This window comes from Drosophila busckii, chromosome 3R (genome assembly GCF_011750605.1).
Source record: "Drosophila busckii strain San Diego stock center, stock number 13000-0081.31 chromosome 3R, ASM1175060v1, whole genome shotgun sequence".
Classification (NCBI taxonomy): domain Eukaryota; kingdom Metazoa; phylum Arthropoda; class Insecta; order Diptera; family Drosophilidae; genus Drosophila; species Drosophila busckii.
Genome location: NC_046607.1, coordinates 13,950,030 through 13,977,092, shown reverse-complemented (window position 1 = coordinate 13,977,092; position 27,063 = coordinate 13,950,030). Strand labels below are relative to the sequence as shown.

At 36.3% G+C, this 27,063-nt stretch overlaps 3 protein-coding genes across 4 annotated transcripts in view; 2 read left to right on the top strand and 1 right to left on the bottom strand.

The window, feature by feature from the left end:
• LOC108602781 (5'-AMP-activated protein kinase subunit gamma-1) overlaps positions 1-23,987 on the bottom strand; it is a 49,883-nt gene extending 25,896 nt beyond the window's left edge. Inside the window, exons 1-2 of one of the 2 annotated variants that reach the window (XM_017990988.1) lie at positions 23,831-23,987; positions 23,594-23,763 (exon numbers count right to left, since the gene is read on the bottom strand). In XM_017990988.1, the coding sequence (XP_017846477.1) occupies positions 23,594-23,763; positions 23,831-23,972 (312 nt within the window). In that variant the 5' untranslated portion in view covers positions 23,973-23,987. Of the gene's footprint in view, positions 1-2,069; positions 3,637-23,593; positions 23,764-23,830 lie in introns of those variants that run through there. The other variant, XM_017990987.1, reaches the window with a different exon arrangement.
• Positions 8,945-12,320, top strand: LOC108602784 (sensory neuron membrane protein 1). The gene is made up of 7 exons (XM_017990996.1): positions 8,945-9,125; positions 9,183-9,340; positions 9,397-9,544; positions 10,340-10,594; positions 10,654-11,160; positions 11,219-11,397; positions 11,648-12,320. The coding sequence occupies exons 1-7, from the start codon at positions 9,015-9,017 to the stop codon at positions 11,919-11,921; spliced, it is 1,632 nt and encodes a 543-aa protein (XP_017846485.1). The 5' UTR covers positions 8,945-9,014; the 3' UTR covers positions 11,922-12,320.
• Positions 18,008-20,548, top strand: LOC108602782 (leucine-rich repeat-containing protein 15). The gene is made up of 2 exons (XM_017990994.1): positions 18,008-19,404; positions 19,868-20,548. The coding sequence occupies exons 1-2, from the start codon at positions 18,097-18,099 to the stop codon at positions 20,312-20,314; spliced, it is 1,755 nt and encodes a 584-aa protein (XP_017846483.1). The 5' UTR covers positions 18,008-18,096; the 3' UTR covers positions 20,315-20,548.
• Positions 23,988-27,063: the final 3,076 nt, after the last annotated feature.

Below are 27,063 nucleotides of genomic sequence, written 5' to 3'. Positions count from 1 at the left end.
TAATTAAACTTTCACACAAAGTCGGCAAATCAAATAAATATTATTTGATTTATTTTTAGCACAACATAAATTTCGCAGTCAACAGGTCAACAAGTAAGCTGCTTACACTATTTTTATGTAATATCAAATCACGTGCCTGCGGCGGCAGCTGTGAATAAACAAATTGAACAACAAAATATGTTAAAACTAATGGAATTGGCATTAAAAGCGCCAAGTGTGTGAAATGGGCGAGACGAGAAGCTAAAACGCTGTGAAAGCTGCGGCTTTTGTTTATATTTTGTAAACATTTAGAGCAAAGATGCTGCTTGGACATGGCTCGTGAGCAGTTTAATATCTTTATATGCAGCTGCATGTAGCAGAAAAATTAAGTATACGCGTATAATGCAGCATTGGGTTTTGGGTGTGGTGAATTGACGTCATTGTTTGCTCATCGCTGTTGTTGTTGTTGTGAAAATGCTATGCAAATTTCGCTATATATTTTACTCTTGGCCCTACCCTATATGCTGCTGCCCACAATTGTTCAGTTTGTTGACATATTGTGTCATTCTCTCCGAGTTCTGATAAGATCTCAAGCCGATATCAAGCGAAAAAAAATGATAAAACAAACACAACGGTATAAAGTCCAAAAATAAATATACATAGATTGTATATATGCATATTGAGCACACAATTTGGAGCAGCACATGGCTTGTTTACCTTACCCACTGCACAACACACAAAGCCACAAAGAGTTTTGGTCTATTAATAACATTCGGAAATTACAGCAAAAGGCATAAATAATGAACTATAGATAGAAATTTGCAACACCATGTGGTTCAAATTCAAGTTTTCATTTGGGCTAATGTCACAAAAACTTTACACGCGAGGGAATTTCCTAATTTTATTGGATATATAGAAATTCTCTATATACAAATAATGGTAGAATAAATAAAACTAATCATATTTGCATTTGTTGTGCTTGAAAATAATCAAAATTGCTTCAAAGTAAAGCTCTAACAATTATTTAGCGTTATTTGAAAGGATTGAAAATTATTTAAGCAATTATTAGTTACTTATTAGCATAACCCTCAAATAATTACGCATTTTTTTCAGCCATATGTAATCATAAAAGTAAAGTCCCAACAATTATTTTGCATTAATTGAAAGCATTGAAAATTATGTAAACAATTATTTAGCATAATTCTACATTATTTTTCAGCTATTTGTAATCGTAATCAATTGTAATTTCAATCAATAATAAACTAATTTAATAAGTAATGCTTAAAATTACTTATCAAATTATTTGACATTAATAAATGGTGTTGATTATATCAATATCAATGATTAAGTTAATGTAAGTTTTAAAAATTCATTTTGAGTTAAAGCCCAGTTATATATTTTTTAAATTGCCTTATAGTTATGAACTTAAATTCATTCTAATTTATTAAATTCTTTGCATTAGTTTAGTTTGCATTTCTATAGTAAATATTGTCTGATATATTCGTACACTACAAATTTCTAATCTAATCGCGCTATACTAATGTACAGCGTCTCATGCTGTCGTTTAAGTACGCATAGAGCTTTCAAATATGTTTGCCCAAAAGAAATTGAAAACTTTCGCTGCCTACAAAAGGCAACATTAACTAAATTCAATGTGCGCATACTTATGCCTAGCAGTGTAGCTACAAAATAGTTTTTTTTTTTAATGAATCAAGGTAAGATTAAGCCACAAGCTGAAGCGTTTGAGTGTTTTGATATTAAAGTTTATGCAATTGTTTGAGTTTGAAATAAAACTTGTAAATTAAATAAAGTTATTTTTATATAAATAAAGTGAAAAGTAAGTTAATGACGTCAGTGCGATAATATAACAAAAAGAAAGGAATTTTTTGGAACGTTTGTGTGGCTTCTGCAATTTTTGGCGACAATTGTGTGAATTTTTTTTTCTTGCTATTGTCGATTGATTTATTGACGCACTTTGCTTTGATTGATGGTAATTAAAAGTATAGCCAGCGATTATATATAGCTATATATATATATACATATATATTTGTTAGATAGTAGCGTACACACTTAGCCTGGGGGGCACTTACATCATCCGAAACGGAAACAGATACCGAACCCGAGTTGGTCAATTGCCTGCTGGGACTTGTGGCCGAGTTGCCGCTTTCACTGCGTAGTAGGCGTGGCATAGTCGAAGCAGCAGCCAAGGACTGCGCACGCACTGGCGTTGAGGCTGCTGAGCCGCGACGTATCCAAATCTCGTCCAGCTCGCGTTCGCTGGGCGTGCGCGGTTTGCTGCCCAAACTGTTATCACAATTGAGACTTTGGTTTGCTGCTGCTGCTGCATTCAGCGACAGATTGCTGTGGCTAGGAGCGCGTATTTCCACCAGCGTGCTATCGAAGAACTGCTTGGACATGTGTGGCACAGCGGCGGGAAAGCGATTGCTGCCGTAGCGCTGGGAGAACAGACCCTGCACGGAGGAGTAGCCGCCAAAGCTGGAGGGGAAGCTTATGGTTTGGGAATTGGCGCTGGGCTTAAGCTCGCGCAGCTGTTGCGCTTCCAGTCGCAGCTCGGGCGTTTCCAAGGCGCGTGAAACTTTGAACTTGCCCTTGATGATGAGCGGCGGATCCGCTGAGTGCGGCAGCAGTATGGGCGGACTAGCGGGCGGCGTGGGCGTCGGCGCAGGCAAAACTGCAGCTGGCGCCGGCGGCGTCGTCGTCGTCGTCGTCGTTGGCTCGCTGGACTGCAGCAGCATCTTGAGCGCCTTGGGCAGTATTGTAGCTGGTATGGGTGGTGGCGGCGGCGGTGGTGGTGGCGGCTGTGGCGTATACTGCTCCTCAATATTGCGCGTATTAATGCGATCGATTTTATGCATAAATTGCTGACGCAGTCGCTCCAAATCCTTAAACTTTTCCTTCGAGGCAGCATCCTGTGGCGTTGGCGGACGCGGCGGCGCTTTGGAAGCGCGTTCAGCACGCGGCGCTTCGCCAGCAATCGGCGGCGATTTGTCGCCCGCATCGTCTTCATCGTCCTCCTCCTTGCATTGGGAGAGACGTCGCCGCTCCAGCAGCAAATACGAAGGACGCGCATGATAAAGTTCATAGCGCGCATCGTTGCTGCGTGAAAACTTGGAGCTTAGATTAAGTGCACCCAGCACATGCAGCGCATCATCCTTAGCAGCATCATCATCATCATCGTCGTCGTCGTCATCATCGTTTTCATTATCGCTGCTGCTGCCGCTGCTGCTGCTTTGGAAATCAAACGAATTCACACGCGGCAGCAGCTGCAGCTGCAGCTCCAGCTGCGGATTCAGCTGCTGACTGTACTGCAGTCCACTGCCCGCCAGTTGCGTCAGACTGGCCGCAGATGAATCTGTGCCGAGGCCATTGCCCTGACTTGCCTCCGAGTCCGACTCGTAGCCATCGCCCACTGCCTGCTCCAGATCATCCATTGTCGACTCAAAGGCGCACTCGAAGCTATCATCATGGCAGAGCAGCAGCTGCTGCTGCGCCTGCTCCACGCTTACATTTTGGCTCTGAGCTGCTGCGGCGCTTTGCTGCTGTTTGACGTTCTCCTCAATTTGCTCGCAATTTGTGGCCATTTGCTTTAATTTAAATTCAACACAACATTGGATTTGGCTCTTAATATTTTGTAATCTGCAATTGAAATTCATATTTTTGTTTTGACTGCTGCGTATGTCTAATTTACTTTCTTTTGTGTTTTTCATACGAATATTTATTTATTTATGCGCTGTTCTAGTTTACTTAAGTTACATTTATGGCTGTCATACAAATCAAATTAAAATACAACAAACTGTTGCTGCTTGGGTTGAAGGTCGCCAAACAACGTCGTAAAGTATTTTCAAAATTGCTGCCTATATATATTTTTTTTTTGAGCATTCAACCAAAACATTGCCAGCCACACATTTGTTTATGCACAAAGCAGCGCAAAACAAAATGCTAACAAAGCTAATTTAATTATTTTACGCGTCGTCAAAATACAAAAAAAAAATAAGAGAGGCATTGATAACTGAGAGAGGCAAAAAATATGCCAACATATGGTAAAAAAACAAAAAGCAAAACAAACAAACTAAACACATTTGGGGGGAATCGAAAGCTTTGTGCGCAGGCATAAGTAAGAAAATTTCAGTATGAGTCAGCGTCGGAAATTGTCAGAAATTTTTAACAACCTTTGAGTTTGTGATAAACTAACAAAAAAAAAAAAAAAATTGCTCACAGCGAGTGTAAATAATGATTAATAGCTGATTTTTAGGAACTGATGCACTAACAAAGATTTTGAGTTATATTTTCAGCTTAAAAAATTATTGCAAAGCAAATATTTTTATATATTGCAAAGCAATTATTTTTTTTATCTTTCCTTAGCACTAACAAACATTTTTAGTTTTATTTTCAGCTTGAAAAATTATTGCAAAGCAAATATTTATTTTATTTTCCTTTTATTTTCAGCTAAAAATATTGTGAAGCAAATATTTTCTATATATTTTAGCTGTTATTAAATTCAAAAGTAAATAATAATCTGATTTTTTTACAAGTATAATAAAAATTATTATGCTCTGATTTATTTATATTATGAAATATTATGCTCCAAAAATATTATTCTCTGCATTTTTTTTATATTTATAAATATACAAATTTTTTTTAATATTAAAGCAATTTAAATTATTTTTTATTATAATTTTTTACTAAGCATTAATCATTATATTTCATTTTTATAGTTAAGCTAAATTGAATAGAAATTTCTTTGCTATATTTGTAACTATAAAATGCGCAGTGTTGACATAAAAAGTTACAAATGTTTGACAAAAAGTTAAGCTTTCTGACTGATACAAACAGCATTAAGCACTACAAATGCATTTGTTGTAACTAAAAGATACAAATGTATCTATAAGCTGCAGCCACTTGCTGTGCGCAGCCACAAAGGCGCCAATTGTGTGGTAACTAAGCTCGCCAAAGCCACAAGTGAGCCCAAACGATATACACACGAGAACAATTAATTGCAATTAGTGGGTCTCAGATATCCGCATAGCTATAGCATATATATGTATCTAAAGCGTGTGCACGTTTCGCGGTTGAGTCAAACCATAATTAAAGCATAACATTTGAGCTTAAGTGGAAGTCCAAAGCTGAGTCAGCGGCTATGATTACAAATTGTTGTTGCTAGTTGTTAATTACGCGCGATTAACAATTGCGAAAAACCATAAATAATAATTGCTGCCGATCGCTCATGTAAGCGCAGCTTATACACTAGGCTAGACCTGCTGGCGTCTAAGCCAAGTTAAGAGCGAGAGCGCGCAAGCTGCAGCCTTGAACTGCCACCCACGCTATTTATTTCAATTACATTTCCTACTCATTTATGTAAGTATTTATTAACAACATTGAGTTTGTTTAATTAAAACTAAACAGTCATGTAATAAACATTTTTATTGACATTCAAACTAAGTAAATAAACTGTCTTTTAACTCGTTAAGATTACAATAAGCGCTAAATGACGCGTTAGCCCACAAAAGTTAATAAATAATGCAACGCATACAATTGCGGTTGACCATGTGTGTGTCCAACGTGGGCAACGCCTTTGGCTTTGAGTGTGGCTTCTAATTGTTGCTAAATAATGCAAAGCTTGCAAATTTGTTTAGGCCTTACGCCATAGTTTGGGAACTAAACCACATGAGTTGAGTGCTGGCATTTCAACTCACACACACACACACACATGCGCATACATACAGACACACATGCACTTGGGCACGAGTTGGAAGCTATCAATTAATGACTGTCACACGCTAGATATATATATCAGACAATTAATAACATGGCAAAGTTCCAGCGCCCCCTTGAAAAATGTTTTAAAAAAAATAAAAAAACTTTTATGTCTATGTTAACTGATGAACAGTTACAAAGTGCTGCCTTTGTTTAAATATTATTAATTATGATCAAAATTAACGAAGCAATGCCTAAATTAGTAGGCATTTGCTTTTCAAGCAAGATATATACATGATAATTGGCATAAAAGCACCGACAAATTTGCATTATTTGCAATTCTTGTAGTTTTGCTATTAATCAGTTATGTAGAAATTAAACACTTGTTGACTTTTGTTGGTGAAAATTATGCTTAGAATTCATCAATTAAGCTGTTGTTGACTTTTGTTGGTGAGAATTATGCTGGGAATTCACCAATGCTGTATATTGCAGAATTGTGGAATATTTAATTTAAGGCAATTTTTATTTTATTCAAGCGATCGAATAACAGATTAATAATTTATAATAACAAACACGTAGATTTCAACAATAAAAAGTCACCAATGCTAAGAATTTATAGAATTAGAGCTTAAATCATTTCGTTCGAAGTGCCAAGTTTTTTTTTTTTGGATTTTTTTTTTGGTTGATTAGTGAATTTAATAGAGATTGAATTGCTTACTGCTTCTGATATGCGCATATTAAATTCAACAATGATTGTTGAAGCAATATTGGTGAAGTTACTGGGCGTTTAATCAGTGAATCTTAAGGGAGGAATAGTAGACAATACTTATTAGTAATTTTTACAGTAACAAGCGATGTCGAGCGGATGTCAAACAAATATGCTCAAGTACTATTTATGTGGAGTAAATATTGGTTCAATGCGCATTATTTGATTTACTTTGGTCCAATTTGCACATAAGCAGTGCTTAAGCTATATAGCTTATTAACGTAGAATTTGATATCTGTCAATATCTTAAAAGGAGAATGGATTGCAGATTGATAGAACGAATATAGAGCGACAAAAATGAGCTGCATATGTTTTTTAAATGATATTGTCAATAAAAAAATCAATTAGCTTTCAGTATTTCTATAACAAACCTTAATACAAGTCTAAGTGCTGTGCGATAAATCTCATTAGCGCTAATAGGAAAAAGTCTAAAGCTGTGACAGTAATAGAAACATAATTTGCAAAACAGCAAACTCTTAATTTAATTTAATGTTTATTGTTGTCTTATAATTTATTTGCTTAAAGCCTAAATTCAAATTATTTATTATTATTTTCGTTATTTATTTCACACCATTTATGCATTTGAAGAAATGCAGCTTAAGCGGTTCAGTCCTGTTCTGTTCAATCGTCTGCATAATAAACATTAGCTCAGCGAAAAATATATCGCCTCAATTTAAAGGTCGGATATAAGCTTGAGACTGCGACTGCGACTGAGACTGAGACAGAGAGAGAGAGAGAGAGAGAGCAATTTACACGACGTAAAGCTGTTGTCAAGCGCATTCGCTATTTGCTTTTAGCTTTTGTACTTAACTCGTTTTTCTGTGTCACTTTATAAGTTTGTCCCTCACTTTGTGTCGCTTTTGGCGACAAGCGGCGACGTCGACGTCAGCGTAAGCGTCACGTGTTTTGTTTTGAGTTTCGGCTTCGATCGCTGTGACAAATGAAGCGAGTGAGCGAAATAGAGAGAGCGAGAGAGAGGGAGAGCGACATGTCTGTGCATTGAGCGCAGCTTTTGCAATTCACAGAACTTCCTCCTCCAATGTCGCAGCCAAAGTGAATGAGTGTGCTAATTTTTTCTTTTTAATTTTGTTTACATACAACAAACTAAACGCGCTGGGCGTCATTAGATTGCCATTGGTGTATAATTAACTATTTGCGTATTCCCAACTGTCAATCGATATAACACTTGGGTTCTTAAGTGGCATTATGGAATATAAAGCAGGTGTTATCTAGGCCTATGCAAGCGACAGACACACGCAGACAATCAAAGTCTTTGTGCATTGAGCCATAAATGCAGTTTAGCTCATTTACTTATACACAGCTATATAATAAATACTTATATGCTTTTATTATTATACCCTATAGACAATAATCGCGGTCGTTACGCACGAATGCGTAATGATAATAGCCACATTTGACAGCCAACTATGGTGCACGATCATTAAAGCGTTAACAATATTAATCTTGACTGCTCCAAAATAGTAAACTCTAAGTATCTATAAAATAGATTTAATGCATTTATTTTTATTTTTAGCGCAGTTCATTCAACTGCGGCGCGTAGTTTATTAGAATTAGAATTTTTTAGTTGAGTATCAGTATCATTTATTTTCATTGCCTTCTTTTATTTTTTTTTTAAATTAAAAAAAAAACTAACTGCATTTAAAGTATTTATTTTTATTATAGTTCAGGAAACTGTCGGTGCTGAATTTATAATTTTTTAATCATATACAAATTACTCAAAATATATAAAAATATATTAAGCTATTAATTGCTGTATACGATAATAATATTATTCTCATTTATTATAATTTTTATATATATTTAAAACAATGTTGTACTTGTTTTTTATGTTAAGCTTTATTTATTTGTTTTTAAAAAAATGTATGAATAAATTCTAAATTTCTCTAAGGCAGTTTATTTTATTGAAAAATATTAATTTAATGATTTTTTATACTTTTATGCATTTATTTAAAGCGCAGCTTATTGCAAGCTCTAAAATCTTTGCTTACTATTATGAAATTTCTTGAATTAACTTGAGCAATTAGAAATACCTCAACAGCACTAGAAAATCTGCCTATTGATTTTGTAATTAATGCAATTTGTTTGTCAGCCCCATCATTATTATTATTCTTGTTCAAAGTTAGGCAAAGGTGAATTCATAGCGCCGATTGTACAAATTCTCACATATGCCTTTGCCTGCTATGAAACATTTTGCAGCATGTGATGTTCTCTGATTGTTTTGCATTGCTCCAATGCAAAGCAATATAGTCTCATACATATGCATGCGTATATATATATATATATATTTAATTGTATTGTATTGGTAGTAGGGCTGGCTGGGAGGTAACGCTTGGAAACCATTTATTTCATATATGCGTTGGTAGGAGCTTGAATTTCGCACGTCAGCCTTACGACGACAATCAGACAATCAGAATTCAGTTGAGCGTTCAGTTTTTCATAGTGCGTCAACGTTGAACGTAGTAGCATCGTCTGCTACAGACAGTTAACAAAGCAAAAAAAAAAAATAGTACAAAAATAAAATATAAAAGTTAAGATGCAAGTGCATCGTCTTAAATTATTGGCGGGCTCTGGTGGAGCATTGTTATTTGGCATTCTATTCGGTTGGGTTATATTTCCGCAGTTATTGAAATTTATGATATCGAAGGTGTGTGCAAGCATTTAAAACAAATTAAAATGCATATTTATTTATAATCTTTATTAGCAAGTTACCCTAAAACCGGGCACAGATGTACGCGAGCTTTGGTCTAAGACGCCGTTTCCGCTACATTTCTATATTTATGTTTTCAATGTAACCAATCCCGAGGATGTAGCTCAAGGCGGCAAGCCACGCCTACAAGAAATAGGACCTTATGTGTTTGAGTGCGTCATAGTAATTAAATTTTTACTTGGTAATATATATTTGCTTATTACTGCAGCGAATGGAAGGATAAATATGATTTGGTTGATGATGTTGTCGAGGATACAGTGTCCTTTAATATGCGCAATACTTTTATCTTCAACGCCAAAGAGTCAAGTCCGCTAACAGGCGAGGAAACTATAACAATACCACATCCTTTGCTACAGGTAAGTAAAAGTAGCGACTGCTTAAAACTTAAATTTACATTTTTACACAACAATTCATAAGCTCAAAAAACTTTGCTATTGTTAAACTACAAAAGCATTGTAAATTATGTAAATCACTTTGACTGCTATTCCCAGCCAGGCAGCAAATAATGAAATTAACCAATCAGCTACAAAAAAAAAAAAAACAAGTGCGCGCATTAAAAATGAGCGCAAGCAACGTCTATATACACTTTGCAACGAATGTGCACAATAGCTTAAGCTTATGTATAACTTGTTTGCAATAATATTTGCGAAAGATAGCAGAACTTATATATCAATTTTGGTGGCGCTAGTTTTTTTAGTTTCTAAGTTATCGTTGCTCATACAGACGCACAAATTGTTTTCAATAACATTTGCCAGAGATAGCAGAACATATATATTAAATTTGGTGGCGCTAGCTTTTATAGTTTCTAAGTTATCGCTGCTCATACAGACGGACGAAATGACAGTTGAACATATCGACTAGCTTTGTCTTGCTGTTTAAGAAAGTATACAGCTTTATGGGCTCTACACTTGTTCAATTTTATGTTACGCTCATCCATTTATTGTAAAAAATATCAAAGTGTATAAGAGTCTATTAAATTAGACAGCAATTTAGCGTTGCAAATGCAACAACAATGAGCTAAGCAAGTCGATAATAAACTTTTTCCTTTATTCATAGCAAATGACTTAATATTCATACGCATGTACTTCATAGATACCTAAAACTCATAGCTACTTTTTGTATGTGTGTGTGTGTGTGTGTGTCTTTGACAGTTTGCTGGCATATCGGTGCAACGTGAGCGTGCCGCAATGATGGAGCTTATATCCAAAGCATTGACAATTGTTGTGCCCGATGGCAAAGCCTTTATGACGGATGCATTTATGAAAATATTCTTTCGTGGCTTTAATGTCGACTGCAGCTCGGAGGAGTTTGCTGCGAAGGCGCTTTGCACGGTTTTCTACACGGGCGAGGTAAAGCAGGCAAAGCAAGTGAATCAAACGCATTTTCTATTTTCATTCTTTGGACAGGTGAGCAGGTAGCTTTAATCAGCTTTAGAATTTGATCTGGTTGAACTTTATGCTTGCAGGCCAATCATTCGGATGCGGGTCGCTTCACCGTTTGTCGCGGCGTTAAGAACAACAAAAAGTTGGGCAAGGTGGTCAAATTCGCCGATGAGCCCGAGCTGGACAATTGGCCTGGCGATGAGTGCAATCAGTTCATAGGCACCGACTCCACTGTCTTTGCTCCAGGCATGAAACGTGACATGGGTCTTTGGGCATTTACTCCAGACATTTGTCGCTCCCTGGGCGCTGTATATCAACGCAAGAGCTCGTATCATGGCATGCCCTCATCTCGCTTCACTTTGGAGCTGGGCGATGTGCGCGATGATGAAAAGTTGCACTGCTTCTGCGATGATCCCGAGGACTTGAGCACATGCCCACCCAAGGGCACAATGAACTTAGCTCCCTGCGTCGGCGGTCCCTTGATTGCATCGCTGCCACATTTCTATGCCGGCGATCCCAAGCTGGTGGCAGCTGTGGACGGCGTGCATCCCAACACCAAAGATCATGAAATCTACATAGACTTTGAACTGGTGAGCAGCTCTTTAATTGTATAAAATCCTTTATACAACTAACGATTGTTGCCAACAGATGTCGGGCACGCCTTTTCGAGCTGCCAAGCGCTTGCAGTTTAATTTGGACATGGAACCGGTGCAAGGCATAGAACCTTTGAGATATTTACCCAAACTTATATTGCCCATATTCTGGGTAGAGGAGGGCGTGGAATTGAATAAGACCTACAGCAATATGGTCAAGCATACGCTGTTTCTGTAAGTCGTTAATGATATTTAATATTTTAGATACAGAAATCTCTAGAGGCTTAAGCTTGAAATCTCTCAAGCTGAATTGAACTTGTAGAGATTTTATTGTTGGAACTGTCTTTGTTTCAAAAGAAGAAACTTCGTCTCAAAAGAAGAATCTTCGCCTTAAAGGAAGATTCTAAAATCAGCGCATTTTGAATTAATTTATGTACTTTGTATTCAATTCTATATTAAAGTCTTGCATTTCTTCCCTCATCAGCGGCTTAAAATTCAACTCTGGCCTACGCTGGACACTCATAACGCTCTCGTTGGTGGGTCTAATGCTTGCTGGCTACTTGTTCCATCAGCAATCGGACAGCGTAGACATAACGCTGCCGCCGAAAATCATCAAGGAGCCCAATAAGGTGGCCGATGTGGCCAAAGTTGTGGTGCCAGCTGAGGAGAAATCTCAGCAGCCAACTGTCAATATACCTGGCACTAATCCAAGCCAACTCCAGCTTAAGCTGGAGCAACGCCACAGAGAGCACTATTAAGTAGTCAAAAAGTAGAGAAATAAATTGTTATTGTTGTTGCTGTTATCGTTGCACCCCGTAGAGTAAGCACGCGCTAATAAAATGGCCTGAAACCCACAGTCACATCAGCTGTTTAATGGAGCTGTCAAACTGGTTTAAGCCACAACACTGAGCGCGATCACACTTGACTTGGATATATCTTTGCTGCAGTCCACAGAGCAAATGAATGACAACAATGATCAGACAGACAATGAGTGATCAGCCAATAGCTTTGTTAAACGATCACCAGTTAGAACTAGCTTACAGCTAACTGTCGCGCTTATGATCTAATGATCAAGTATTATGTAGTTTCAATTGTCGCAAGTCATTAAAATAGTTCAAAAACAAAAATTAAATATAAACAATAAGTTTGCGTTTTGTCAGCAAAATAATAAAATAAAATAAACGTATTATGTATTGTTATTAACATTCATTCAATAATCGGCAAGTTTTACTGGTTTTTCGAGCTTGAATTTTAGGTCGTCTGCCTCTAAATCAAAGCAACAAAAATATATATTTTATTTTTATTTTGAACTTAAAAAGTCAAGTAGCGGCATAAAAAATATGTTAAATGTGTATTTAAAGAATGCAAATTTTTTGTATACACTTTGCATATGCCAAAAATGCAAAAGGGGCATAGCTGTTGCTATAAAATACGATATATATAGAATCAGCAACTTATCAACAGACAGTCACTGTCTCTATATAAATTTGTTAAAATAAAGATTGAATGATAGTTGACTGCGCCTAATTTTCTTTTACTCATTTAATTAATTTTTTTTTGTTTAACAATATCGATTACTTGTAGCTATGTAACTATTTGTTCATTTAAATTAGTCGCGCTGCTTTAGACAAAGTGTATGCTATAGTTGGCTGCGTCTATTTTTTTTCTTTTTTAAATTTATTATTAAACAACAATATCGATTACGTGTTTGTATACTAATGTAGCTGACAGTCTATTTAAATTTGCTGTGCTGCTTTAGAGTAGACAAAGTGTATACTATAGTTGGCTATTTGAGCTTAGCTTTTAAATATAGAAAGCTTTATTTTAAATTGGTTTTTAACAATAGGAAGTAAACTAGTCTAAATCTAACTGATCTGCATTATTTAGCAGCAAAACTTCCGCAGTCTCCGCCTTTTCCAGCACAACATGCGGACAGTTGTCTGAATTGAAGCCACTGCTGGCTGCTGCATCATTAAAGATTGTCAAATCCTGTGGCAAAAGTTCGCCACTTAGCAGCAGCTCCAGCTGCGCACATAGCCAATTGTTGTTATCAGCATAAGCTTGATGATTATTTAAATCTCGCACATAAACTTGACGCTCGCCTTGCTGCCAAACTTCGAGCACTTGCAGCTTGGGCAGCTCAAGCAACAGTTTGGTGGGCCAATCGGTAAAGTTGTTGGCATCAATGCTGAGACGCTCGAGCTGCTTGGCTGGCCAGGGTTGCGGCATTTCAGGCAGCTGCTGCAGCCCTGATAGATCCAAATCCAGCAGCGCTGTAGCATTTTGCAGAAACTGCAAGCTGCGCAGTCGACTGTGGCTCAGCAGCAATTGTTGCAACAGCTGTGGCTGCTGCAAATGCAAATCGACTAGTTGACAATTGTCCGCTTGCAACTGCAGCAGCGTTGCATTTATAACAAGTGACTGCAGCTGATCGTTGTTGTTGAGTATTAAACGCTGTAGCTTGTTGAATGCATTGCTTGCCACATGCTGCAGTCGATTGTTGCGTGCACTAAACTCAATTAATTTGCGCTGTTGGCTACAAAGATTTGGTGGCAACTTTCTTAGCCGATTAAAATCCAAGTTTATAAATTGTAGCTCAACAAGCGGCGCAAATATTTGGCTAGGCAGACGCTTCAAGCGATTTCCTTGCAACTGCAGCACTTGCAACTGCGTCAGGCCTGCAAATGCAGCCGCAGGCAGTTGCTGCAACTGATTGTCAGCCAGCAGCAGCTGCTGCAGCTGCGTGGCAAGCGCAAAGTTGTGATCCTCAAGCTGCGCTATGGCGTTGCCACCAAGTTGCAAGCTCAGCAGCTGCGCAGCGCCCTCGAAGCATTGCGCTGCCACATGCTGCACGCCACAGCCGTAAGCATCAAAGCTCTGCAGCTGCGGCAGTGTCTGAAACACATTCAAGGGCAGTCGACTTAGCTCCGAGTTGCGTAGCTTCAGCTCTGTTAAATTGCTGCCCAGTTGCTGCTGCAGCTCTAGTTCAAAATATGCAACTTCCGTTTCCGTTTTAAAATGCAGCATCTCACACACTTGCTGCACACACTTCAGTTCAGCCACTCCCACTTGCTGCACTGCATTTTGACTTGCCACACAGCTAATTAGCAACAAAAAATTCAAAGCTGTTAACATCTCAACGCGCGACTTGAGCTTACGCAACTGAAATGTGTCATGGCTTAGACTGAGTCTTTATAAACAATCAAAAGCATCCGTTTCAACGCAAACTGGTTAACAAACTATTCAAAACTAATGACAAATTAAACTATATTTAAGTCAAAAGCTTTAAGCTGCTCAACATAAACAAATTGATTATAAATATTTTGCTGCAGCGCAAAACAAAACACCAAAAATTTAAACAATATTTATAGTTTATGTTTGCTTTTGTTTATGATAAGTTGCTTATGATCATTTAGTGCGGGTGTTGTATTCAATCTGTTGCTTTTTATTATAGTTATGTGGGCCAAGTTCGATAGCTGCTGTTTTTGTTCAATTTGCAGAGATATATATATAAATATATGCGGGCTTAAAGATTACTGCAGAAATAAAAATAATCAACAAAGTAATTGAGTCATTGCTGCTAGTGTTTGCTTATTAATCAAAATTGTGTAATGCTAGAGTTTACACATCTGATATAGACAATAGTTCAATAGATTGCATAAAATTATTTTTTATAACAATGCTGGCAACGCGCTGCTCACTGCTTGTTTAATCGTCAACAGTTCAGACACTACTGACCTTGCTGACGGCCACACACACACTTAATCAAAGTGCAAGAATTAAAGGTGAGAGCGCAAGCAAATAATAACGGATTGTGCTCTTCGTTTCGATTGCTTAGATTCAGTCGCTCGCGCTCACGTAGTCAAAACGAGAAGAGCGCGAGCAAGCGAGCAGCAAAAAGTAAGAAGATGCATAAGGAATCCAAGAGCACAATCCGTTATTTTATATTATTGGATGCGCAAGCCCTGCGGAGAGCAAGAGCAACAGCAATTGCTCAGCTCACGTGTTTACTAGCGACAGCGCTGCTCGTATGCGCTGCTGCGACTGAACAAAAGCGTCGCTGCTTTGTTTTGACTGCAGGCTCTAACAAAAGATCAACAAGCACAATTTTAATCAAAACATTTGAGCTATATTGAGCTATTTGCTTTATATTAAGCAGCATAAAATAGTTAACATTTTTAATATTTTGCTGGCATATTTATATTCAGCTTTGTGCTATTACTTCAAAGAAATGTTTGGCAATTTGTTAATAAGCTGAATGCAAATATAAATAAAATAAATTTTCAATAAATGTTCGTTGCCAGTTTTTAACTGTAATGTAATTTAAATATATTTATATATCAAAAATATATTTATTTAAATTTTAAGCACACATTTGCTTTAGTTTTGTCTATTGTATTTAACTAAAAGTTAGCCTGCTATTTACCACTAACATCTTAGTCACTTGCTAATTACATTTTTTATTACACTTTTTTTTTTTTTTGCAATTGCGACATTTCTAAATAAGCAAGTTGTGCATTTGATAATAAAAACTTAAGTCTCTGCGCGCCATAAAATGTCACATTTATTTTATTATGAATATCAAACGCAGACTGATTGTTTGTCATGCGACTTTATAAAGTGCACAAACATATAAAAAAAAGAGAGAGAGAGATAGAGACCATGCGAATTAATTTAGATATATACATGGGCACGCATTTCTATTGAGGGAAATTTGATTTAAATTAAATGTAGCAAACAATAATTTTATATGTAAGCAAACAATACAAAGTCTCAACATGAATAGTTATATACTATATAGATATATCTGAGTAGGTGCTTTGGGGTTGTTGTGCTTGGTATGCAAAGTAATTGGCGGCAAATTGAATTGAAGCCAACGACGTTGAAAATTGAACGCTAAACGAAGTCATGCCGTTTCAATTGACAAAAACAACAACAATAGCAACAAAATTAAAGGGCAACTATAGCTATATCTTATCTATACACACACATTCATAAACTGAGGCATGTGGCACTGCTAATTGCCAATAAATAGTTCGATCAAGCATAATTAAAATTATAAACACTTTTGCCAATGCAAATTGTTTATTTATTTGTTGCTTAACTTTATTTGCATATAGTTATATTAATTATGCGACATTTAGCGTTTTGTTTAGTCTATTTAAGTTGCTTTTGTTATAAGTCGTTTGTTTGCTTATTTATTTATTCTTGCCGCTAATTCCGTTAATACTTTATTATTTATTTACAAATGCCGCTCAGTTATAAATTATAAACAGTGATTTGTCATGGGCAACGTAAATAAACTAAAAACAAAACCATTTCTAAATAATGGAAAATTTTCAGTTCGTTCATCACCTATGCCAAACACCTGATGCTGCTGATGAGGCCCAAACTTGTTGCTCATAACTTGAACAAATGCCAAAAGAGAGAGAAAGAGAGAGAGAGAGAGAGAGTAAACAATTTTTACAGCTGCACAACAATTGTTAATATTTATGTTTATCAATTTTAATGTTTAATTAAGTTTATTATTTTTTTTCTGTCTACAATTTATTTAAGTCATTAGCAGCTTGGCTTATTTAGCTTTTTGTATATTTTATAAGCAAATATGACTCAATGTTAAATATAATTTATTGTTTTCATTATTTGTTTATTTATTTTAGCAAGTTATTTATACTCAATATGCTTGCTGTAAAGTAATAAATTCTTTGCGCTAAAAATTAAACAAGCATAACAAATGGGCAGGCAAATAAAGAATGTGACTACTAAAAAACACTTCAAAAAGAATTTAGAAAGCAAAAAAATGTGGCCACAGCCGACAGTTTAAGACCCTGTATTGCAACTTTGCGTTCATACAGACGCATAAGCTTATTAAATTGATTTTATTACAGTACGAGGTTGGAAAAAGTTTCTTTGCCTCTCATTTATTTATATTTATTTATAATAATTAAATTTCTTTCAGTGTACTACTCTCAGTTGTGCTTTTTCGAGTATTATTGCTTGTTTGTGATATCTGTAGCTTTTTGTTTAAACTTTAAACGTACAAAGTCATATAAGTTGATCGTCTTGCTGTCTAGTAAAGTTATCAGCTAAAATGATTTGTTTCTTTCGCCCAAACATTTAGTATACACACACACACACACACATATACATTTTATATATAAAATTTGTAGCTGATAAGCTTCAAGTGTTGCGCATTATGAAAGGTAACACAGTAAATAAACATATTTATTACTGACTACTGTTAGTTATTGTTGCTTTTTGTTTTGTCCTAACTAATTAGCATAGCAGAATGCTAAACAAAAACTGAACTATACAAGTGCTATATATAAATTATACAGTGCGGAAGTAATTAACTGACAAATAATGCGATTTTAAATGTCACAAAAGTTGTAAATAAAAATGACAAGACAGAAATATTAATAAAAGGCAAAGTTATGTGCAATTTTTATATGAAAAATTTTTAAAATTTTTATTAATGAGATATAAAATAAATACAAAGAATTTTAATTTTAAATTTAATTTTAATTTCACAATAAATACAAAATATTATAATTTAAAAACATAGAGTGTGGAATTTTAAATTTTATTTATTTAATTTAATTTATTTTATAATAACGACAGCTAACAGAATAAATTTCATTGTTTTTATTATTAAAATTATTATTATTCATTAAAAAAATACTTGAGTAAGAGCATCTGCAAGTTTGACTTGTCTAAGCGCAAATATTTCAATTGTGTAGCAATTTTTTTATTATTATATATAAGATTATAATGATTGTTATTATTTTTTTTTCAAAAGCTACATGAATAGAACAAATGATTATATAGAGCTGATGTATTATTTTTTTTGTAAAGCTGCTGAGGCTTATCGATGATCGCAGCATTATTTTGTTAGTTGTCAGTGAAACGTGAAAGCAATAACACGCATACGCCATGAGAGCCAGCGGGCAAGTAAGACTAACGTTGATTATAGGCTTGATATTTATATTAAGCCAAGCGCAAGCTATGGAGGCATCAGATGAGGTGGATTACGTTGCCTTGGAGACAACAACAGAGCAAGAGACAGAGACAGAGACAGAGCCAGAGCCAGAGAGTGAAGAGACAACAACAACAACTGAGCGCAACTTTAAGCTTAATATACGCACGTTAGATGACAATTGCCAATGGCAAGTGGACAGCAGTTGGCTATGCACAGATTTTAACTTTGATCAAGCTGATCAGGTGGCATTCTTTGAGCCACGCACTGAGGTGCATATAATGCCAGATATGGCGACCTATGAACTGCGGGAAAAGCGTCGAGTGCGCGCATTGATAATGAAAAATTCAACATTTCGAAATATGCCGCTGCATTTGTTTTCAGCGCTGCCGCAGCTGCAAGAGCTGGACATGCGTCAATGCCAGTTGCAACATGTGACTTGGGATTGTTTTCTAGCTGCAGAGCAGCTTCAAATATTGCTGCTCTCAAACAATCAACTAACGCAGCTTGAGGAGCGCAACTTTGGCTATGCTAACAACTTGGAATATTTATTTCTAAGCGACAATAAGCTGCAGCAGCTGCATAGAGATGCATTCAAGGGCTTGAGCAAGTTGCGTCACTTGGATTTGAGCACCAATGAGCTGCAACATTTGCCCGCTGGCCTATTCGATGAGCTGCAGCAGCTGCAGCAATTGTCGCTGCATGAGAATCGCTTGCAGTATCTTAGCAGCGAGCTTTTGTCACACAACACACAACTGCATACAATTATACTCCATACAAATTATCTAAGCGAGCTAGCCGAACAAGCTTTCAGCTTTCAGTCGCGTCTGCTGCTGCTCGATCTTTCGAATAATGCACCATTGGAGCTGCTGCTGCTGCAGCTCAACTCGAGCCACTTGCACGCTCGCAATTGTTCGCTCTATCGTGTTAACATATTTGGCAGCATCACCAATGTCGATCTGAGATCGAATCGCTTGCAGGAATTATACTTTAGCAGCTCCGAGACTTTGGAGCATTTGGTGCTGCGCAACAATTCGCTGGCGCAGCTTGTGACGCTCACGCGTGTTCAGCGTCTGCGTTCGCTTGAAGTTGCGGACAATCCGCAGCTACGTGGACTGCCGAGCGATTGGCAGACGCCGCAGCTGGAGCGACTGGACTTGAGCAATACGGGACTGCAGCAGTTGCCGCTAGAGACGCTGCGTGGCATGCCACATTTGCGTAAATTGAATGTCTCAGCGAATAATATAAGCGAAATCGATATACAGGTAAATTTAAATCGCTCATATTCAAAAATATTTATTTATTCTTAATGAAAATTACTTCAATTGAAACACATCAAATATGAAAAGAGAAATAAGACCCATTTAAATCAGAGATAATTAAATGACCTGAATTTACTTTTAAAAATAATTCCATTTAATGCAAATCAAATCAAATTTTTGTTTAGGTTTTTGCTTAATCTTATTCTTCATCAAATACTTTAATATATTTAAAAAAATCTTTCTTGCATACAATTTATGATGAGTAGAATTATATTTGTCTAAATTAGAATTTATTTTTGAGCATAATTCCATTTAATACAAGTTCAATAATTTATTATTAAAAGCAATTCCATTTAATACAAACTCAATAATGTATAATTCAAAATATTTCCTGCATAGTGCCACATTATTTTTAAAAAATGAATTAACTAATTTCTATTTTATTATTAACTCTCTTGCTTTCCAGTCCCTTAGTTTGCTCACTCAGCTCACCCACTTCTATATACATGCCAACAATTGGAACTGTTATAATCTAAAGCACGTTATGCGGATGCTTATACTGGCCCATGGCATTACCTATACGGCAGATAAGTTTGATAATGAGTTTCCTGGCGAGTATATTAACGGCATTGCCTGCATGTATCGCCTGGAGCAGCAATCAGAACCGGAACAGCTCCAAATTGTTGCAGACTCCAGTGCAAATAAACTTAGATATGCGCAATACAATCAAGTAAATGCACAGGCTGAGCCCTCGGCCATTGATCAAGTGCGACAGGAGCTCAAGGCTGTGGTGCAGCATTTGGAGGCGAAGCTGGATGGAGTCTATGCCCAGTTGATACAACTGAATGCCAAAATGCAATCGCTGGAGCGTTTAAACAGCTCGCTATGGAATCAGGTGACCATAACGGTCTGAACAGTCAGCAGCGCTGCTTCAAATAAATATTTAATATTAAATTATGTAATAAACATTGGCATTTAGCTATGTTCAAATGCAAGTTTCATGTCTGTTTGCTATACAAAGTAAAAATAGCTAAAAGTTGGCTATAGCTAAGAATGGGGAAATTTAAATCGATAGCAACTGAACTAGCGATAACAATATTTAGAGATGGCGAAAGTAAACTAAAATAAATAATATTGCGTTAAAAGACAAAACTGACTCATTTATTTATAAAAAAGTTGCTAGTTTAGATTTTTTTTTGCTTTTTTTTAGTTAAGCGTAGTGACGTAATTTTCTAAATATTTGTCACATTTGCAACTTAAGCTAAACAAAATATTTACAGTAATTGTTTGGACTTATGAAACAAAACAAGAGTTCGTTAAACTTTCAAAAGAAAATAAAACGAAAAGTGCTACAAAAAAGTTAACAACTCATAATTATGTAAATATTAATACATAACTGTTCATTGTTTCTGTTGTATTTTGCGCAAATACTTTTAAGCAAAGAATATTAATAAATTGTACAAATAATTTGCTACTCGTGCTTTTTTCCAAGTTCCTTACTAACTGCTTGAATAAACAAAAAAATATATAATTATAGCAACAGCAATAATGAGCACAAAATAAAATATTGTTTTTATTATTGGGAATTTATTTTAAGTACGTAGCGTGGCGTTTCGGGTTGAATCAAGTGCATGTGACTAAACTATACGATCTATAGATATATTTATATGCATGTATCTGTTTGCTATTTAACAATAATTAAAGCGTACACAGCACGTGCCCAGCAACAAATTCTAAATTACTTACAAACTTTTGCAGCCATTTTTAATATTTGAAAATAAAGACAAGTACTATTTACGTTTTATAACAAAAACTCGTTGCTCATTAACGTTTATAAATAAATTAGAAACACGCGTATTCTTATATCAACACAAAAGAAAGTAAGTCTCAATAAAAATCAAATTAAAATTGCAAAACAAACCTGATAAAACACTAACTGGTATACAATGTTTTTTGTAGATATTTCTGTTGTTGTTGTTGTAGCTTTGACTTTTGCTCGTTGTTTTTTTATATTGTGTTGTGTATAACAATTACTTTTGTCACATATAAAATTTTAATTACACAAACACATTTACATATATACACTTTAAAATAAAAACACAATTGTACAATTTACAGTAAACAGATCTTTGCGATTGCGCTGTGTGTAAAAAAATAAAAAAAGCACAATTTCTTTAGAGATTATAACAAGATTATTATTATTTTGTTGTAGCACATTTTGCTTATTTTGTTATGTTAGATTTCACTTCAAATAGCACTTGAGGTGTTGACACTTTCTTGATTAGATTAATTTATATAATTTATAACTTAACACGGCATTTTCATTAAAACTGAACTGTTGGGGGGCAATTATCAGCTGGTATAAATCATAAAACAACAAAAACAAGAACGAAAAATGTAAAAATTGATTTTATGCTGCTACTTTGGACTTTTCCATTTTCAATTGGTAATGATCAACAAACAATGCAAACAAACGAGAGCGCTTAGAAATCGAAAGAGAGAGAGAGTGTCAGAGAGAGAAAATGAGAGTCAGTCAGTCGCACAATTAAATTTATATTGCAAATGTATTATTACAGTGACTGGCTGCTATGGGAAATTTCCATTTGGTGATTTTTTGTTTCTCTTCTGTTGTTTTTGTTGTTGAATGCGTATAACAGCTGATCGCATTACGCAGCAGATGCCGCTTATTGACTTTTTGCTTATGCATACACTTTTATATGCATGTGTGTATGTGTTTGTAATTTAAGCAAATACATATGTATTTAACAAATCGTTGCGCGCATTTGGAACAAAGCAACTTTAAGTGCCTTTGCCCTTGTTGTTTTGTAACAATTTCTTTGCGCGCAGCCAACAACGACAATGCACAATTAAAAGCTCTGTACGCAGCTTATCGCAGAACAAATACACACACACAAACACACTTAAGTACATACATATATATACGTATATATGTATACACATATTAATTGCCTTTTCACTTAGCTGCGCAGGCTTAGGCTAACTTTTTTTCTATTTCTCGTTTTTTCTTCTTTGCTTTTTTGGCGTATAAGGCGCAACAGGTAAACACACACACACACACACGCATACGCATGCAAAATTACAAATACACTAAAAGGCGCAACGTTGGCGCGCGCGCGTTGTCTGCAGTTTTTATGCTTGCAAAATTTAACTTAATTCACGCACAATTCACATTTAACTTGTTGCTTTTGGGCTTATTGAGCAAGCATTGGCATTTAAAACGCTGGCGTTTGTCACAATTTACAAACGAAAAGCAGCGTTAACTCTAACTTTGCGCAGTTTGACATGTTGTGGTAATAAATTTTAGCTGCAGAGATCGTTGAGCTCGCGTGCCGTTTGTTTTATACAATAGCTGTTTAGGTTTTGTAAAATTATTCTTTTCGAATTTAGCGCATATAATTACAATAAACACAACCTACACGCTCGACAACAATACAATAATACAAGTATCTATCAGTTACTGTTACAGTTACAGTCACTATCAGTTATCGGCAGCGCAGCAGCAGAGCTAGACGCAACATATGAGCAGTGCAGCAACACATTTCGAGCAAGAGATCCGATGTTCGAGTTCGCATCAGCTGTTAACAGCATGTTAAGTAAGAGCCTAACATGCTGGTAAGTGTCATCCGACACATTTGCTGCTTAATTTGACAACAATTCGAAACAAAAACAATTGAAATATATGTAAATACTTAGAAATGAGCATGCTGCTAATGCTAATTGCATTATTTAATTTAGAATTTATGATTATGATACTTGACTTTAACTTTTCGTATTTTTATTCTTCATCTGCTTCTGTTATATTTAAACAAACTAAGTAACAGCATGTGCGTAGCAGCAATCTTTTGTAATTGAGCGACACCACAATGCGCGCACATATTCAAAACTCCTTTGGAAATACTGCATGCCCAACTCAAGTTTGTGGTGTGATTGTTGGTCTAAGTGGCACGCTATTAGGCAGTGCCATAACGGAGTCGCCTACTAGCAAACTCCATGAAAACTTTGTTGGCACACACAGCTAAATCAATAAAAATGGCGCATTGCAATGGCAAAAGCGCTGACGACATGAACTTGTGTTCATTCAACCCACACCCAAATACCAACGTTAACATGGCCAGTTCAGTTAGTGGCATGACGGCATAATTTGCTTAAAGATTGCAGCTCGTTAGCTCACCTGTTCAATGTCAAAGTCCCACTCTGGCTCTGGCGAGGGCGAGCGTGATTGACGCTCCTTGCGCCCACCAGGCGGCGGTGTGCTTAAAGCTGGCGACCCTGCCTGGGGTTCCTCTGGTATAACGGCAAACCTGCCGCGCTGCAATATGGGCGATATGGCACCATAATTAGCTGCAAATATAAACAGCAGGCTTAATTAGCTATAAAATGAGGAGGAGCAGGAGTAGTGGCTACTTACACGTAGGCATAAGGCGAAAGCGTCCCAGCGTCGTCTCTGGGGGCCCAGCTGAGGATGTGACACGAAAGCGGCCACGCCGCGCCGCCGCCACTTCCTCATAGTCCCCGCCGCCGCCAGCAGCACCTCCAGCGCCGCTGTGCATTTTCTATTTTAAACGCTTGAGGCACAGCTGCAATGCAAAGAGAAGCAAAAAGAGAGTGAGAGAGTTAGTAAGTTAGAGATTCACAATGTGCATTAAAATCGATAGGTGAACCTAATACTGCACGCAAAGCACAAGCAGTGCCTAGAATGGGGGGCGCGTGTCTGTTGGGGGGCACTGGATTTCATTTTTTGGCGCAACTAAGTATGCAGCACATAAAGCAATTAAAATTTCTATAATTGCCAAAAAGACATGTGACAAGCGGACTGCATACAAAATATGTGTGGCATGTGTGTCATTCAACTGTCCGCAGAGAGAATGAGAAACACAACGTAACATGTGAGCAGATTGGACCGGCAGACAATGCGGCGTATGTGTAATATGTACATATATATGTTTGTACACATGTTGCGAATTTTCTAGGCTATGCAAGCGTTGACCAGCTGGCCAAAAGTAAATATTGAAAAACTATAATGCGTTGTAGCTAAAGCAGCAAATAGCAACTTTTAATATGCATTTAATTACCTAGTTAAGTTGATTATGCGGCAACAGTAATTATACACAAAAATCACATAAAATATATAATAAATTTGATAGCTTTCATTTTTGGAGACATTTTTATTATTTATGCACTTAACAAACAAGACAAACTAATTGTTGCTGTCGCTTAGTCACTTAAAACATTCACAGTGTATTGTTTGTTTTATTTCTTTTTGTTTTGCGCGTTATTTAGCGCTGCTCTTGTTATTGTTGTTCTTCACTTTCGAGACGAATTCGAAATGCTTGCATAACACGCACAAGCAATTGAACAATGTGTATATATAGTTTAGTTAGCTGTTTATTAAATACAGTACTATTGTTTTAATAATTTAGAAAATAAAATAAATTTGCAACGCTTTAATTGAGGCAGTCGCTGCGGAATTTCAGTAACAAACTCGCGTTTTGTTTTATGCAACTGAGCAGTGCTCTAACGAATTTGGCTTTAGCCAAAACAACAAAAACAGCAGCAGGCAGCAGTGAAAATAACAACAATATTGCCGAAAATGCGGCCAAAAAGAATGCAGCACCAAAATAAACTCAAACCGAAGCGCAACGATACAAAACGAAGCGAATCACAAAAACTTACAACGTTAATTGGCAACAACAAAGAGCAAGCGAGCAACAGAGAGCGAGAGAGCGAGAGAGAGCGCAAAATGCGAAGAGCCCAATTGGGGTTCATTTACTTGGGTGGAAACGAAAACAGAAATGCAGACAACAAAGTGCAATTGCAATGAAAGTCCAAATAGAGCGCGCTAGTCAAAGAGTTAGACCATGTACTAAGAGCGAGAGAGTGAGCGACTGCAAGAGAGTCGTCAACTAAGAGCGTAACTTGCTTGCAGCTTGAGCAAGCTAATTAAGCTGCAATTCTCACTTAAATAGCTCACTTTGTTTTCATATTTACGCATACAACTGCACAAGGTCAATTAAAATAAATAACAATTCATCAAAATGAAAGTGTAAACAAACATTAAGCTGATTGCCGTCAGCTCAATTGTGAATTGATGATGATTTGATTGAAATGTCTGCCAGCAGTTACGTCCAAGCATAATTCATACACATTATGCACAATTTCTTATTTATTTTTATCAACTTCTTACGCAGTTCATCGACGTAAGCAAAAGTTTGTGTTCCTTTAAAGATTTGCTGCTGTTTCTTTTGCTTTTTGGGCGCACGTCCAAACATGTGACCGACCCCGCGGATGACATCATTAGTGTGGGCGGCCAGTGAAAATGTGAAAATGAGAAATTAGACATGGCAAGTGATGATGTAGCTGGCAGTTTACAATTTGAACAAAAGAAACCATCAGACCCTCAAGCACAAATTGCAACCAAAATGCAAAAAACCAAGCAGACAGTTGGGCACACAATTGCAAATTTATAAATAGAAAGCAAGCTTTAAACAATTGCGATAAACAATTGGTAAACATGTAGTTTACATTATGCTTTAAGTAATACCAAGAAAAATAATTTAATTGACTCTTAAAGATTCCAAGAAATGACGAATTTGTTCACGTGACAAGTATATTTGCATTTATAGCTTGAAGTTTACACTTGTTGAATGCACAAATTGCATTGGGCATCAAAGTTAAATAGGCACACTTTAAGGATATAACTGTATACTGTATATATAAAAAAATTGATTTAATATTAACACTGCCTGCGTAAGCTTTGTATATTCTTTAATAAAATATGTTTGCTTGTAGCACAAAAATAACATTCAGTTATCTATGTCAATATGCTAATTTATTGGCAGCTAGTCCAGACGAAATTCACATCGAACGATTGGCGTTGCTAATTTTGTTTAGTTAATTATCAGCATGCATATGTATATATTTCTTTGTTTTGCTTTATATTCTTAATATCTGTATGCTTGTCTGTTTGTTTGTATATGTATTTATTATTGTCGTACGCTGGGCGATAAGAGGCCGCCCAGCAAATGCGCCTTGACGCTTTTTATTATGGGCTGCTATCTGTGTGTGTGCATAAATCAGTTTTACAATCGTATTTATAAATGTGTGTACACTTTTTATATAAAATTAAGTATGGATAGATAAGTTGAGTGATCTACAAAACGCAAACTAAAAACGGAAACAGCTAGAAAAGTTTACGTCACACACAGACACGGCCGCCGCCGCACCAGCAACAACAGCAGCCGGCAAAATGTTAACGGTAACAACCACCATTTTATGTTTACCATAGGTAAGAGAGAGAAAGCATGCAATTCACGTGTACGCTTATTTGTATGTGAGGGTGTTTGTCATAGTTCACAGCATGTGTTTTTTTCAGCTTCTGCTTTTCACAATCAGAAAACGCATTGCAAAGCAAATAAATATTTTAAAATAATTCCTCTGCTGTTGCTATCGCAAATGCCAATCACTTTCGATTCATTTTGTTGCTAAAATTAAGTTCACAGACACAGTTACACAAAAACTAATACACACACATATACACCAGCGAACAGCTGGCAGCAACAAAAACAACAACAATATTATTATTGGTAGCTCACCTAATAGAAAAATATAGTATTTTCGCTTTATTGGAAAATGTGCAGTGTA